The sequence below is a fragment of the Anabas testudineus genome, chromosome 17, assembly GCF_900324465.2.
Source record: "Anabas testudineus chromosome 17, fAnaTes1.2, whole genome shotgun sequence".
NCBI lineage: Eukaryota > Metazoa > Chordata > Actinopteri > Anabantiformes > Anabantidae > Anabas > Anabas testudineus.
The window spans coordinates 22,067,623-22,084,462 of NC_046626.1; the positions used below are offsets into that span (position 1 = coordinate 22,067,623).

General features: G+C 40.9%; 1 protein-coding gene across 10 annotated transcripts in view; it reads left to right on the forward strand.

Annotated features, from left to right (window-relative positions):
• The window catches only part of LOC113171598 (disks large homolog 1-like), an 84,471-nt gene that overhangs the window by 16,046 nt on the left and 51,585 nt on the right, over positions 1 to 16,840 (forward strand). For 6 of the 10 annotated variants that reach the window (XM_026374065.2, XM_026374058.2, XM_026374060.2 and 3 more), the window contains exon 4: positions 2,736 to 2,807. The exons of the other annotated variants lie outside the window; for them this stretch is intronic. In XM_026374065.2, the coding sequence (XP_026229850.1) occupies positions 2,736 to 2,807 (72 nt within the window). The remainder of the gene's footprint in view (positions 1 to 2,735; positions 2,808 to 16,840) is intronic. 10 annotated transcript variants of the gene reach the window in all.

Sequence of the window (16,840 nt, forward strand, 5' to 3'; positions counted from 1 at the left end):
CCCCTTGTTTCAGGTGTGTAATGTCTATTTCATCTACTTCATATGTTGGTTTCACTTCTTGAAGTTGTTCAATACAACAACCTCAGAGCGCTTCGTCTCTTTTTGTACGATCTGTTGGGACATACAGAGTTACCTCCATGTTTTGTTCTGAGCATGTGTAGATGTAACAAGGTGAGAACCCCCAAGTGAAGTATGAACAGAAACCTGTGTGGGTACGGATCCGTTAGTGGGCCTTGACAACCATAAATTAACTTTAAAGAGTCGTGTCCAACTCAACACAAACATCATTCTGAACAGAGTAGAACAGAGTTAAGGCTGGAAGGGGACTTTTGTCTGTTTACAGTCAGGACCCAGCTGACTCTGGGGTCGGCCGGTCGATGCATCTCTTTGGTTTGGAATGAAAGGTCTCTACGAATATAGATATTCTTGAACTTTGATTGTGTCCCACAGGAGGAATGATAATAAAGTGAACAAATGTTTACACAGTGATGGCGTCTGTATCTGGTTGTTAGATGCCTCCATTGTTAAGTCTTGTACTTTTGATAAGTGTTAAACACAGGAGGGAACTTTTTATAAAAGCAGAGTAACGATGACAAATCAGAAACAGATGATGGTAAAGAGGAGTTTAGACTAGAAGAACAAGACTAATGAGGAAAACTGGGTCAGGAAAGTTCAGAGAAGCTGTCAGATCATTGCAGGATGTGGAAAGAGAACATGTGGAACACTTTAAGGAATTCTAAGAACATGTGGAACACTTTAAGAACTTTTAACAACGTGTAGAACACTTTAAGAACTTTTAACAACATGTAGAACACTTTAAGAACTTTTGACCACATGTAGAACACTTTAAGAACTTTTAACAACGTGTAGAACACTTTAAGAGCTTTTAACCACATGTAGAACACTTTAAGAACTTTTAACGTGTAGAACACTTTAAGAGCTTTTAACCACATGTGGAACACTTTAAGAACTTTTAACAACGTGTAGAACACTTTAAGAACTTTTAACAACGTGTAGAACACTTTAAGAGCTTTTAACAACATGTAGAACACTTTAAGAACTTTTAACCACATGTAGAACACTTTAAGAGCTTTTAACCACATGTAGAACACTTTAAGAACTTTTAACGTGTAGAACACTTTAAGAGCTTTTAACCACATGTGGAACACTTTAAGAACTTTTAACGTGTAGAACACTTTAAGAGCTTTTAACGTGTAGAACACTTTAAGAACTTTTAACGTGTAGAACACTTTAAGAGCTTTTAACCACATGTGGAACACTTTAAGAACTTTTAACGTGTAGAACACTTTAAGAGCTTTTAACCACATGTGGAACACTTTAAGAACTTTTAACAACGTGTAGAACACTTTAAGAACTTTTAACAACGTGTAAAACACTTTAAGAGCTTTTAACCACATGTAGAACACTTTAAGAGCTTTTAACCACATGTAGAACACTTTAAGAACTTTTAAGGTGTAGAACACTTTAAGAGCTTTTAATGACATGTAGAACACTTTAAGAACTTTAACCACATGTAGAACACTTTAAGAACTTTTAATGACATGTAGAACACTTTAAGAACTTTTAACAACATGTAGAACACTTTAAGAACTTTTAACAACATGTAGAACACTTTAAGAGCTTTTAACGTGTAGAACACTTTAAGAACTTTTAACCACATGTAGAACACTTTAAGAGCTTTTAACCACATGTAGAACACTTTAAGAACTTTTAACCACATGTAGAACACTTTAAGAGCTTTTAATGACATGTAGAACACTTTAAGAACTTTTAACAACATGTAGAACACTTTAAGAGCTTTTAACCACATGTAGAACACTTTAAGAACTTTTAACAACATGTAGAACACTTTAAGAGCTTTTAACCACATGTAGAACACTTTAAGAACTTTTAACAACATGTAGAACACTTTAAGAGCTTTTAACCACATGTAGAACACTTTAAGAACTTTTAACAACATGTAGAACACTTTAAGAGCTTTTAATGACATGTGGAACACTTTAAGAACTTTTAACTACATGTAGAACACTTTAAGAGCTTTTAAGGTGTAGAACACTTTAAGAACTTTTAATGACATGTGGAACACTTCAAGAACTTTTAACAACATGTAGAACACTTTAAGAACTTTAACCACATGTAGAACACTTTAAGAACTTTTAACAACATGTAGAACACTTTAAGAGCTTTTAACCACATGTAGAACACTTTAAGAACTTTTAACAACATGTAGAACACTTTAAGAGCTTTTAAACCACATGTAGAACACTTTAAGAACTTTTAACAACATGTAGAACACTTTAAGAGCTTTTAATGACATGTGGAACACTTTAAGAACTTTTAACTACATGTAGAACACTTTAAGAGCTTTTAAGGTGTAGAACACTTTAAGAACTTTTAATGACATGTGGAACACTTCAAGAACTTTTAACAACATGTAGAACACTTTAAGAACTTTTAACGTGTACAACACTTTAAGAGCTTTTAACAACATGTGGAACATATGGAATTTTAGGAACTTTTAAAAGTGTAAAGTCTTTATAAGTTGTCAAATTGTGTTTGACTGTTTAACTTTGCAGCCTCTGTCTTTGTCTTTTCCAACGGGACAAACTCCGTGACGCAGGTCCAGTTGGAGCTCGGTGTGTTGTTGTTTGCATTGAACACCTTCTCTGCCTCTTTTCTCTTTTCTGATTGTAAACGCACATCGTCACTCGTAGGACTCCCCCCTCCTAAACGAAATCCTTCACACGTTGGCGCAGGCCAAACGCTCGCCCGGCCAGGACGGACAAGTAAGTACCGGATGCCTGCTGTTGGTGGGAGGGGGTGTCGGTGTCATCCACCTTCGCCGCATGTCCCATCCAGTCCTCATGTGCTTTGGACCATCGGAGGGGCGGGGGTCTGGGTCCAGGGTCAGGGGTCAGGTTTGCCCAAACGACCTCAAGGTGTCGCTGTAGTCTGAACGTAAGTAAGTGAAACCAGAGAAGAAGCAGCAGGTCAGAGAGGAGAGAGACGACAAATAGAAAAAGTTTTAGTTGTTCCATTGACGAACAACCGTACGTGTTTCAACATCCACCAACACAGAGGTGAAATGTTCTGTAACAGCTGAATCTCAGTTAAACCTTTAAAGGATTCTAAGGAGAAGCAGCAGGTCCAAGTCTTTGAGAAGCTGGAACCAAGAAGTAACTTTTACCATTATCAAAAACTGGCCAGTTGATAATCATCGTCAGCTGCACATCATCATATTATATAATCATCTTGTGTTTGTGGTGCAGTGTTGACCTCTGAAATAAAGTACAAGGATATTACAGCTTGAAAGAAAACTAAAAGAAACTTGACTGTTCCTAAGTACAACATCTTAAATAAGGTTTAAAGTAAGAAACGGTCTCTCTCACTGAGAGGATCAAACTTATCTAAATAATTAGTATCCAGTGAGTGAAATAACATTAAAGACCCATCGTATCATCGTTCTAATGTAGACCTCTGTCCTTTAATTTGAATGAAATGCTAATTTCAGAACTTCTCTCAAACCTCTGTAAAGAATAAACTCAGGATCTTTTGAGTCCTGCTGCTTGTTGCTGCTCTGCAGGATTTCCTCTCTGGTTTCACTCTGAAGTTTGGGTGTAAAAGTCTTGAGATGCAGATAAACTCAGCGACATGTTGGGGCAGTTTGTGCAGGTTGAGGGGTCATGGTTCGTTGTGCTTCATTCATTTTGGTTCATGTTGTCGGGGTCTGAACAGTACACCTCCTGTCCTCAGAGCCACGAGCTGATCCACACCGGTGCCCAGATACAAGAAGAGTTTGTTCCAGTGTGAGGTTCACTTTTAATTAGGAAAACTTTAATATTACTTTAAATTTAAAGACATTAAATGACAGAAATTCTGCAAAAAAAAATTCTGTATGATGGTCAGAACTGGTTTTATTAAGCACTAATAATACAGAAAACCTCTGTGTTAATGTGATAGTGAATAACCTCATCAAACAGCTGTAATAATAATAATGATCTTTCTTTTCATGTTAACATTTCTCACCAAAACATTAGAACGTTTGTGTAGTTCAGTGATGAGAGTCACTGGTTTAAGAGAGAGAAATGCTAAAAGAAAATAGAATAATAACATCTACACCACATTTAACAATATTTAAAAAGATGATATAGGCATAAAAATATCCACCATAATTTATGTTGAGACAGGAAATATCACAAAGAGAAGACGCAGCGAAGGTCCCCAGTCGGACTCGAACCAGCAGCTCTGTGGTGTTGATCACATGTTTCAGTAGGAACCACTTCCTGTTTCAGACCCGATTGTCAGTTTAGGACTTTAACCCACATCAACATCTTCCCCTGAACATCACCAACTACTTTGTCTTAACGTTACCAGGTTGTCGCTCTGTGTAGATCCCGTAAAGATCGGACTAACAGGTGGACCAGGGCTCCACTAGTCCGTTTAGTGGCTGATGAAACTCAAATCAGTCAGTAAACCACATCCAGTATTTAAAGATGGCAGCGGATCTAACCAAACTGAATGTTTGTATGCAAACGACCGTAAACCGTCTCCTGACCCTGGGACCAGGTTTAGGGCTTCTTCAGAGACCTGAACTCTTTGTCCTGCAGCAGCAGCAGAGACTTGGCGTTTTCGGGTTGGCTCAGACTGGAGCTGTACTGACATTCAGGACCTTCGTGGTGGTGGTTCATGTGGATTTCAGTTCTGGTTTATGTGCAGGTTACAGTTGACTCTTCCTGTTCCTGTGTGTGTTTTCATGTTGATCTGCTCTGAAATGCATCAGTCATCCTCACATCTGTTCATGGTTTACGTCTCTGAGCTGAAGTAACTGAATGTTAAGTAGAAGTATGATGACTTGAGTAAAGTATTTGTACACATGCAGGCTGTTCTTCATGCTTGGATTACACAGAACCACAGGTTTACTAACTCTACATCACTTTGGCCCATTTAGTCAAATTCACTCTGAAGTTCCTCACTGGTGGAGCTGTGTTTGCAGCTGCTGTGACATCTGCAGACTGAAACCTACCAACTCACGCTAACGTCTGAGTCGATCTGTCTGACATTTGAGAAGTGTATCTGTGTTTATCTCACTCCAGGAATCGGTTCTCTTTTTTATTGACACTGTATAAATATTTCCACACAGCTCACGTTAATGTTTGGCAGCAGGTTTCAGTTGCAGCTCACACATCTGATCGAAGGTGTAGCTTGAAGAGGAGTCATTGGGATGGAAGCCTGTGGCTGCCGAAATCATAAAACAACCATTTAATTACACTTTACTTTTACTCCTGTGTCTCAGGGAACAAAGCTTCATGTTTTGGTCTCTGATCCTGCTTTGGATAAAACTGGTCCAGTTTCTACAAAGCCCGTTAGAGTCGGAGCTGTGCCCGTTCAGTTGAGTTCTCATGAAAATGCTGCTGAGTCAGCAACGTTCTGCTAGAAACCTGAGGCCCGGTCACCTGTGGAACAGGTGAACAACAGGGACCTAATGAACAGAGGTCGACGTAGTGACAACAGACACACTGAACTAAATTGTGCTCCAGTCGTATTTCACAGGAGGACAGTCTGAACCCTCAGTACCTGTGTACACACCTCACCTGTGCAGCTACAGTCTCCTCCTCATGTTTAACACTGTTTGAACCTCGACAGGAAAACCGCCTCTCAGACTGGATGAAGCGAGTTTAAATCTGCATCACGTGGTTCCGTCACTGTGAAACATGCCATATGATGATGACGCACATACGAGGGTGTAGAGAGGAGGGGGCAACATGACAAACTCATGCCACTGTAAAATATTCATGTTTGTGATCATCAGCCACCCACGCTGCCTCGTCTCCTGCTGCGAGGCACGCTGCTCCTCCTCCTCCTCCTCCTCGGCCATGTGGCCTTGAGTCATACATGTCATAACGAGCAGTTAGTGTGTTTTAAAGGTGCAGCTCTAGAATTAGAGACAGAGACACTGAAGCAGTGTTGACAGGTGTATTTGTGATGAGTTTGTGGTCTGTAGGACTCCACGCCGCTTTGTGGAAGCATGCAAGCATTGTGCTGTGACTATTATCATGGTCAGTTTATAATGACCTAAAACATTAGAGCCTGTTATACTGTAAATATATTAAAGGATGAATTGGCCTCTGTTAGAGCTGCACTGACATGATCAGATATTTAATTGATTGAATATGAAATAGATGTCAGTCTAAATATTCTTATGGGAAAGTTAATTTATACTAAATATATATTATTTACACGTAACTTTTAGTTTTCTTTTAACACCAGATTTACATTTAAATGAATTTATTTTATTTACTTGTCGCAGTGTTCAGGTTTCATATTGTTGCCTTCAAGTATTTTCACCTTTTTGAGGTGTGTGAACAAATGTTGTTCTTTAATTTCGTGAGTAGCTCTGATTAAGTTACAACAGTAAATCTCTACTTTCTATTAGTACTAGAGTACTCATTTAGTACTCTATTACTTCCTCCTAGTTGTGATTACTGCTCAGGATGGTGTTAGTGTGACGGAGTTGAGATTTCCCACGGTGAATAAACGCAGCCTGAGTCTGGAGAGCGGGGTTCACCGAGTCCTGCTCCTGAGCTCCGGATACCGGGATGAAGGTGGACCGGGGGAGGGATGAGGTGGCTCTCCGGTGAGCACACGCTCTCTCGCCGGTAGACTGCGGCCGTCGGTCGGTGTGTGACGTTAGTGGTGAACGGAGGACTTAAAGAACCGAGTCCGACCGGATCCCGGAGCGCAGCTGATGAGATGCTGATATTGTGGAGCTCTGATCTGGGCTCGGAACGATGGACTGCATCTGTATTGTTACGACGAAGGTAAAACTCGGTCCAGGTAGAGTCGGTTGGTCGGTTAATTAGTTAGTTAGTTAGTTAGTTGGTTGGTTAGTTAGTTAATTAGTTATTTGGTTAGTTAGTTAATTAGTTAGTTAGTTGGTTGGTTAGTTAGTTAATTAGTTATTTGGTTAGTTAGTTAATTAGTTAGTTAGTTGGTTGGTTAGTTAGTTAATTAGTTGATCTGACTGATGGTTTGTGTTTTCAGACAAATTAAACTTTTCCACTCGGTTCACTTCTTCTGTCTAACGGAGGAAAGATTGAAGTTATTCCGGAGACATGATTTATCTCCATGGATTAAATTGATGCCGAATTGGAAAGAGAGCTGTGGACATGTGGAACATGTGTAGTTGGGTTTTTACAGATGTGAGTTTTACACGATAATTCATAAACTAACTATGATCTATTCATTTTTAATGGGAGTTTGGCAGAATATGTTTTCTATAAGAGCAGGGGGGCTTCAGTGTGTTAAACTGCTAAATTATAATATTTGTATGTTTTGTTATATAATGTTAAATCATTCACCTTTGTTTGCTGTTGACTGCTGTTAATTACTGTTTATTCTCATTTACTTCTTAGTCGTGTTTCTGTATTGATCAGTGCTCATTAATGATCAGATTAATTATCAGCTAATTGTTTCTAACACTGAATGTTTACTGTGTTATCTTACCTAATTAAGAATAATGACCTTGATGGTCAGTGCCTCTTAGTGAACCTTGGAAGCTCAGCGTTGGTCCTGTCCTTCACCTTTTCTTTTTAAAAGTCACATTATTCATTCATCCAGAAGACACAACATCACATCTCCTATGTCTGTGGCTGCTGTGTTCACCTGCTGCACTTACTGAAGGAGAAGAATCGATGTTTCAGCTTTCACACATTATTTCAGGGACTCGAACCAGTGACCTTTTCCCTCTGTATCACCAGGCTGCAGCTGTTATTTCATGCTTAATGCACTCACAGATGTACTGTAGGCTACGTTTCTCAAGTTTATCTGGGAGAAAATATTCTAAAAAACAATTCAGTATGTTTAACTTGAAACAGGCAGCTGAAGGACCTGTGTTCAGGTCTGTGAGGGTTCAGAGGTTGAAGGTGTTGTGAGTGGACAGCTGTGTTAAACTGTAGATAAACAGGCAGCTCCCTCTGTTTTCTCTAACAACAATCACTTATTACATGTTTTACTGTCACATTGCTGATTGTTGGAGCCCGGTAATGATTCTCTGAACCAGAGGCTGGAAAATCATTTCTTAAACTGATGTATCTGCTGTGAGATGGCTCAGTGATGATGACCTTTCTGTGGGGAGTCAGTGTTAAACGAGTGTTTGATGACGCGACTCTCACATCCCGTCTCTGTGTGTGTGTGTGTGTGTCAAAAAGACTCAGACAGTTTGGTTTGGGCTTCGTTCTGTTTCATTACACACAGACTATCATAGTTTAGATTAGTTTAGAACTAGTTTTGTTCTAATTCAGTAGATTTGTGCACATTTAATGTCGTCAATCTATTTTTCACCAGTCACAGAATCTAAATGCTCAGTTTGAGGAAAGTCACAGAGCATCTGAAACCGAACAGAGCAGCGTGACAACGTTTCAGTATCCAGACAAACAGTTTGTCAGAGTGATGGAAGCAGCTGGAAGAAATCTGACAGAATGTGAATCTAAACACAGTCCCACTGTCTAAGTGTGCTGCTTTAATGAACTGCAGTTTGCTGAAACACTGACTAATGGTCCCAGCTTAATAAGAAATAATACAACTTAGTCCTTAGTGGCTCCATTTTCCAGAAACCTCCTGCTGTGATACTGATTACTTCTAATTTATTTTTAAGGTCTTTAGAGAATAAATCTCAGCTGGTTGGTGCAAAGTCAATGATGTGGCTGTGATTATGGCCTGGACCTCTTATTATGAGTCCTGCACCTCTACCTTTACTGTGATTAGATCATAAAGACCAGGGACATCTGTGATTAATTGATTAAGTGTCATAAATAATTGAATTGGTTCAGATGTTTACTATCTTACAGTGATGGACTTAGATGGAAACATGAATTTATTCATGTTGTTTTTTTTACATTTTCACTGCGTCTGGATGGAAACTCTCAGTTCATCAGACAGATGTTGATGCCTCCAGGCTTCATGGTGCTCATGTCTTTTCCCTGCAGCTTCAACCCCAGCACCACTCACTGCCCCTCACAGACAAGGTGTTAAAGCCTCAGGTGTGGACTGTGTGTGTGTTTGTAGGGCAGCGCCTCAGTGTTGGGACTATTTTCAGCTCCTTATTAACGACGTGCTGCAGCTCTGTGGCTCCACAGCACCAAACACACTGAGCTCAGACTAAATTCAGCTGCTCTGCTGCTGCTGCTCACAGTGTTCCTGCAGACACAGTGACAACACGCAGCACACGTCTGTACACAGGTTACAGCTGAGGATGAGATGAGAAATGGTTTTATGGTTTGGTTGGAGTTGAGTAATTGTGTGAATTCTACAGCAACAGGAAAGGAAAATCTGTCACGTTCTGCAGTTGAGATGTTTTACTGTGGTGGTTTGAGTGTTTCTGATTAACTTCTGCACTTCATGTATGATGTGTTAAGCGCTGCTCTGTTCTCTGATTAGATGATGGAGGGCTGCAGGTCTGATTACACACTCTGCTTTGTTCTTAATCTAAAAATATTTAGCCACATATTTTGTTTGTACTCACGTCACCATTATCATCAACATTTTGTACACGTGGCCTTCCAGTCATATAGTTTCCAGTTCTGCAGATTAACATGGACAAAATCCAATAATTGCAAAATACTAACAGATCAGAGGGGAAATTGATTATTAGTCATCGCTGGAATGCTGTTCATATCTGATAAGGTGGGAAAATTGTTGCCTCCAAGTATTATGAAACCAGCTGAAATGATGAAATAACTTGTGCAATGTCAGAATAAACCTTACGCCTGCCCTCAGATGACCCTCACACCTCACATGTTCTGGATCACAGATACAACATGAGGGAAAGCTGAATATGTCTTTTCAGCAGCGATGTGGTTTGAGCTTGAAACTGGACGGTTGGGTTCTGGAGAAGAAGTGCCGACGGAGTCGCTGCAGCTTTGCTCTGGTTTTTCCTTTAGTTAATTTTTGAGTCTGACTCATTAAAAAATCCCAAACCGCCGACGGACAGCTTCATTAGCCAGCTGTAGTTTCACCCTGAACACAGCTTATGTCTGTTTTTTTCCACGCTGTACCGGCCACTGGGATCGTGCTGTGCCTGGAGATTTTTTTAAGCAGTGTGGTGAGGCAGGAAAAAAAGGGTTTGGTAACACTGACCACAGAACGACACACCCATGACACACAATTACAGAGCAAATACCAAAGCAGAGAACACGGTCACTGCAACACACACACGCATTTTCTGTACTTGTAATGATCCTTATTGACACGATGTGTACACGAATCCCCGGCCTCAACCATCACTAGCACTTCCTCCAACACAGCCTTCATGCAAACACACCGTCGCAGTCAGTCTGACGCTGACGCTCTTTGGGTGTGTTGCATCAAGTACACAATTTACATACTCTGCTCCCACTGGGAAGTTGTTTTCTTATGTACCACATACAAGGAAGTTGTTCAGGAAGCTGTTAAACAGTTTGTTTCCCCAGAATGGACTTGTTTTATGTTTTGGCGTTGTTGAAGGAGACTGATGAGCTGTGTGGTCCTGTGTCTGTGCTGGCAGCAAATCAGATCTGTTCTGTGTCTGTGGGCTTTAAAATGAGCAGGATTGTCTCTCTCTTGCTTGTCGCTCGCACAGTGCTGCTGATCTCATTTGTTGGGAGGTCACTGGGGGCACCAGACTGCAGCACCAGGTCTCATTCAGAATAATTAGTTGTTTTCAGTGGGAGTCAGGTTTTTGGAGCCAGCATCATGTGATGGTTTCAGCCTCCAGATGAGCTAGTTACTGTACCACCTGGTGGGAGCCTGAACCAAATTCTAACTTTAACCATTAAACTGAGCAGAGTCAGTATCTGTGTTCATGTCAGATGAAATATTGTTGGAAACAGAAATAAAGAAACAGAAGCTGTGATTAGAGTTGAGTTGGTAAAATGACGGAACACGTTTAAATGCATCTTATAAACTGTGTGAACTGTTTTATTTAAGACAGTAAAAGCTCATCAACCGTCTGCAGCAGCTTTACAGTTTCCTCAGAAAATGACCCTAAACAGAGCTGCAGGGTCTGATGGGAACGTCTGAAGGTAACAAGCTTCTGCTGTCAGATCCCAACAACACAAACGACCTCAGGTGTTATTATTCCAGTCTGTTTGCTGTTGATGGACGAACTCTGCTCAGCTCACTGCTTCTCTGGGAAAATGGGGCTTAATAATTTATGTTAATTTCAGGCAGCTGAAGGCCACACTGAGTTATAGGAGGTGACGGCTGCTGTCATGTATGGTTTCTAAAGTGACTCACCGCCGCCTCTTGGGAGGGACCGTAACAGTATACACGGCACGGTACAGTACGTTTGTTTTGCTTGCACGGTGAGTCACCGGTTTGGAGTCATCTGGACATGAATGGGGTTCGGAGGTCTATGCAAAGTAGTTTTATAAATATTCTGATAATTCTGAAGGAGGAAGAAAGTGAGATAAACTTTACTTTGTCTTGTACCTTAGTCAAATTCTATTAAGAGACAAACTAGAGGGCTCATCTTAGCTTATCTTTAGGGTTTTAATGCGGTTTAGAAAATAGTTCTTCTGATGATGTTTTCCTGAACATTTTGCATGATCCTAGAATTTCTGTGGTCTGAAGACAAAACTAAACGTGATCTCTGTCTGTTCTCGTTCTGATCCACGTGCTGAAGCTGTTTGAGTTTAAACCATCGAACAGATTCGATCAGAAGAAGAAACAAATGAGCTGGAGGCTGCAGGTCAAAGGATGAGTTTATAATACTGCAGCAGAGCATCACAGACCCTAGCCCACAGTGTCTGTGTAGGGTCGGCTTAAATTTTAATACCCAAAACCATCGTATTCTGTATTATAACCTTCCTAGAACCAGAGCTTCTGGTTCTTCTTTCTCCTGATCTGAGGAGACCATGATGCACTTTTTAAAAATAGACATTTACATTTCAGGAGCTTAACTCTCAGAGTGTACCACTAAAAACGAATGATAATGACATATTTTATTGATCCTCTTGGGGAAACAGCTGCAGTAGATGACGGCGCAACTTTGGGGCGTCGTTGTCAACATATAGTCACAAGGAACCAGGAATCGAACCTGAACCCTGAAGTTTATAGACGACTGCTCTACCAGAAGTTAAGTTTCAGTGGGGCTGTCGTCCACAATCCTCAGGATTAGTGGTTTGAGTCCTGGTTCGTCCTGGATACATGTCGACGTGTCCTTGCATTTGACACTGAAAACCTGCATTAGGAGCAGCATCTGTGTGCAGCTGTCCAACAGCTGTTTAAAACAGTTCCCAAAGTCACTGCACTGTTATTGCATGAATATTAACTACTTCTATACGTAGCTACTTCTTATTGACAAGTACTCAAATACTACAATTACAAGTATTATTACTCTGTCTGTAAAGTGGTATCATCCCTACTCAGTTCAGTAAAAGTGTTTCTTGTCTGTTTCTCACAGACGCTGAGTTTCTTCTGTCCGACCGTGTTCAGAATCATTTTCTCTGACAGCACGTTACAGATGTTTTTATTCTTGGCTGCTTTATTTCTACAGTAAAGACACTGGGAGATGCTTTGAACTCATTTTCATTGATCATATATTCGACCAGTCTTCAGAAAGTCCTGCAGCACTCCACCTGGGGAAATCAGGATTCTCTAATCCCCCTACCCTGATGGCAGTGACCAGGCTTTTTCTTTAAATGGCTGCTGTAGGAAGAGGACTGGGTTGTAAAAGGCTGATGTGTCTTTTAAGAGGACACAAGCCAAGCACCCTGTGTGTTAAACAAACACACACACACACACACACACACACACACACACACACACACACACACACACACACACACACACACACACAAACACTAAGCAGGCTGCCAGCAGATTTCAGAGAGGTGAGAAGAACAGAAGGAGAGGTTAGAGAGGAGGAGGAACAGAGAGGATGCTGGGAAGGCGTGAGCGTGGTGTTTAGATAAAAACAGAGCACAAGAGGGAAACTGGCTCTTTATTCATGCACCCTCTGCATGCCGTGACCTTTGACCTCCACTTGTGGTGTCACTTTTATGTAGGATGTGGTGGAAGTCAAATTGGCAGGTTTTCAATGGAGGTTCTGTATTGGAATCATGGTGAATAAGATAAGTCGGTCTGTTCAGCAGTAAAATATCAACAAAGCAGTAGAAGCAGAAGGTGCACCCTGCTGTGCACAGCTTTAACATTTACACTGAGCAGGTGCTCCGATGGACGAGGTTGTTTCAGTTCACTGCAGTTTTTTAGTTAAAAAACAGAAAATAGTGAAAGATGCTGTTAGAATTTACCACAAACCAAGATGAAGTCTTCAGATGTTTTATACAATTAAAAAAGAGATTCAGTTTGTTCAGCTACAAAATAGTTCCAGATAATTTTGTCAGTCATATGATCACTGGAGCTCTACTGGAGCTTTAAGCGTGTAACTGTGCATCAGAAAATGAATGTTTGGTGATCTGTAAACGTCTGTGTTGAGTTATTGTAGTTAGTGGTTTGATGATTTACTCTGCAGGCGTTTTTACAGTGGAGTGGTCTTAAAGAGACAAAGTTCCCCGTCTGTCTCTCATCTTCTGCTTCTCTGATCCTCGTCTCCCCCGGGTCTCCCTCTGTCTCTATTCATACTGATGGAGAACCTCTGTGGTTTCCCTGCATATTAAACTGAGCTGTCATATCCGCAGCAGCCTGTGCTCTCGCGCTCTTCCTGCTGAATAATGGATTCCCCTTTGTGTCTGTGTGTTGTTGGAGAAACAAGGTAGAGGGCGGGAGAAAGATGGAGAAATGAATTTTGTTAACGTGATCAGTTTCTATTATTAATCTTAAAATTGGGGACAGGTGATGAGCAGCAAAGAGCTGCTTCAACAAATGAGATGCTTGTTTCTTATATTACTAGTAACATTTATCAAAACACTTGAACTGATCCAGAGCGGCCGACCACAGAAATATCAAATCTCAGTTTCCACTATGTCTGTGGAGTTTCTCAGACCTGCAGGTCTCGTAGCAGCTGGATTTCCTTCATGTTATTCAGACTCCACTTTACTTACTACTTTATCAACATCATCAACATGGAGGCAGTGGAGCAGGTTGTTTGTTCCTTCATCCAGTTTCCACATTTTCTCTGTTTCTGCAGCACGTAGAAAAAACTAATAATAAAAAGTAATCAAACTAGCTTTATGTGCTAAAAACACAGAGGACCCAGCTACTGACCTGCAGCCTGTGGTGCAGAGTGAAGCGGACTCTCCCTTTACTTCTTGGCCTGGAGTAGCTTTTCCTCTCCGGCCTGTCGGCGGCTTTGTTTTCATGTGTCCTCTGACGTACCCGGCTCTCTTTGTGCTTTTGGCGGTCTCATTCGGGGCAGGAAGTGCTCGACGTTTTGATTGACTTCACTGCTTTCCCTCAGAGAGCCGATCACAAAGCGTCTGCTTCCTCTCACTGCGCTCTGCTAAGAGCTTTTCCATGTGCCACTTTCCCCTGAAACCTTTCAGACTCTCAGGTCCGACAGTTGAGACCTGAGTCTCCTGATCTGTTCGATCTTGAAAGTTTGTTTTTACAGTTAAATCTAATAAACTATACAGTGTGTTTTATCTTTACCATAAAACTTTAGTTGGTCTTGTTGATCGTGATAATCCAGCTCCCAGTCCCTGTTCTAAGTTGTTCTTGGTTCTAGTCCTTGTCTCTGCTCCCTGCCTTTATTGTGTGTGTCTGATTTAACCAGGTAAGGTCACAGTGACTCAGCTACATGAACACTAAGTAAAGTAAAGTAAAGTAAAGTAAAGTAAAGTAAAGTAAAGTAAAGTAAAGTAAAGTAAAGTAAAGTAGGAGTGGAGCTGGACCAAACAGTAACTATAGATAATATAATAGATTGAACTTCTCGTTAAGATCTATTTAAATTCAACCCCTTCTGTTTTGTCCTCGTCTTTACAGAAATTAAATCGACCAGTCGACAGCTGTAGTTTCAGAATCTCTGCAGAACCCGACACAAACACAAACATGATGTCACGTTTTGGCAAATGTGTTCATCTATTTTAATTCCTCCAGCCTGTGAGGACGGAGGACTCGGGGTAGGGAGTGGCACTGAAACACTGCACATGATGCGACCTCAAGCGGCTCTGATGTACCCTCCATCCCCCTCCTTCCACCTCAGGGCATCGCCTCGCCATCTGGGTCGACCCAGAGACGAGAAGTCGCTGCCAAACAGCCATTTGGAACAAAACTTCCCACAGAACAAACAGACCTGTGTAAAAACAGCTCAAGGTGCTGCATCGTTTCAGTCAGATACTGAGCAGGTAGTTTAATAGTGGTTTTTAAAGGTTTACCAGAGGCCACAACTGTGCACAGAGGATTTTATGACTGTGGGGCAGCATTTCACAAGTGTGGGAGAGAAGTATGGAGACAGATCCAGTTTTATGGGTAATGTGGATCACTGGTGAATCTTCACCAATGAAAATCATAATATGTGTAACAGGAAGCAGTTCTTGAAGATCTGAGGTGAAGTTATAGGCTCAGAGTTACGGTGAAAAGAGTCGGCTTCAACATTAACAGTGATACAAGACGTTCAGTTCATTCTGTCTGAGCTGTAGCTTCTGTTAGATTTCTCTACGAATAAATACATGAGTAAAATAACCTAATTAAGTTCTTGTGCCTATACTCGGAGAAAATAATAGAAATAATATGTGAACACTGCCACATCAGAACAACAGAATCTCCAATAGAATTAGTTAGAAAAAGACAAACGCTGATTGTTCTGCCACATGCATGTCTTAAAACTAGATACAGAAAAGCAGACTAAACACTAAACACTCATTTATTTATTGTAGAAAATGATACAGCAGCAGTAAGTTCAACTAAACACTCCCAGTCATTGTTTATCAGCCCAACGCTCATCGTCTTCAGGATTCAGCCCAACACAGCTACTTGGACTCAGAGGTGTTGGTCGGTTTCTAACGAACTTCCTGCTTCACGTCCTTCCACAGAACTTCTATTGAATTAAAGTCAGGACTCAGCTGTTTCAACATATCACACTTCTTCTGCTTTAACTGCAGATTTAATACATGAAAACAGAAATTTGTATTTGTAATATAAACTCAGTTGTTTGTACTTTCTGAATTTATTAGTTTAGATGTGTTTCTGTCTGCAGTAAAAAGAAAAGCATAGAAAAAGCAGAAGGAAGAATATTTTAGGCTGATGTAAGAGTTTCACTACGAAAACAGAAAATCATAGGAACATGAGTTTGTGTCTGATGGTCTGCTGCCCCCTGCTGCTGGTTTGTTGATGGTGTCTCACAGACAGCGTGGGTCCTGTACCGTCTGTTAGACAGCAGACAACTGGGTGGACAGATTCCCAGAGCGTTTGAGATGTTAGTACAACATTTGTAGGAAGTAAAGTGTCAGGTATTCAGCACATGTAGGTCTGACTACACTAACGTGCACCTGAAGTTACAGCTTCTTCAGTGTAAACGACTAACGTGTGAATCTCTGCTCAGACTTTAAGAGACTTTAAAGGAACTTATAGATGCAGGTGAACAGAACCTGGACTCTTTGAAACTGGTTTGATTTCTCCAGAACACAACACTGAGCTGATGTGTGCAGTGAAGTCCAGCAGGGGGCGCCACCTCCACGGCTAGAAAACACAGAGTACACAGAATCCAGGGGTGATAGAAGTACTTCACTCTAATCAAAGTACTAATACCACATGCTGAAAATATTTGATAAATACACTTGGTAAAGTAAAAACTGTCTGAAATGCAAAGACACAAGTGCTGAAGGAAATATTTTATTTCAACCCTCATTTAGTTTTAGCAGCATTTAAATCATCCAGTTATATG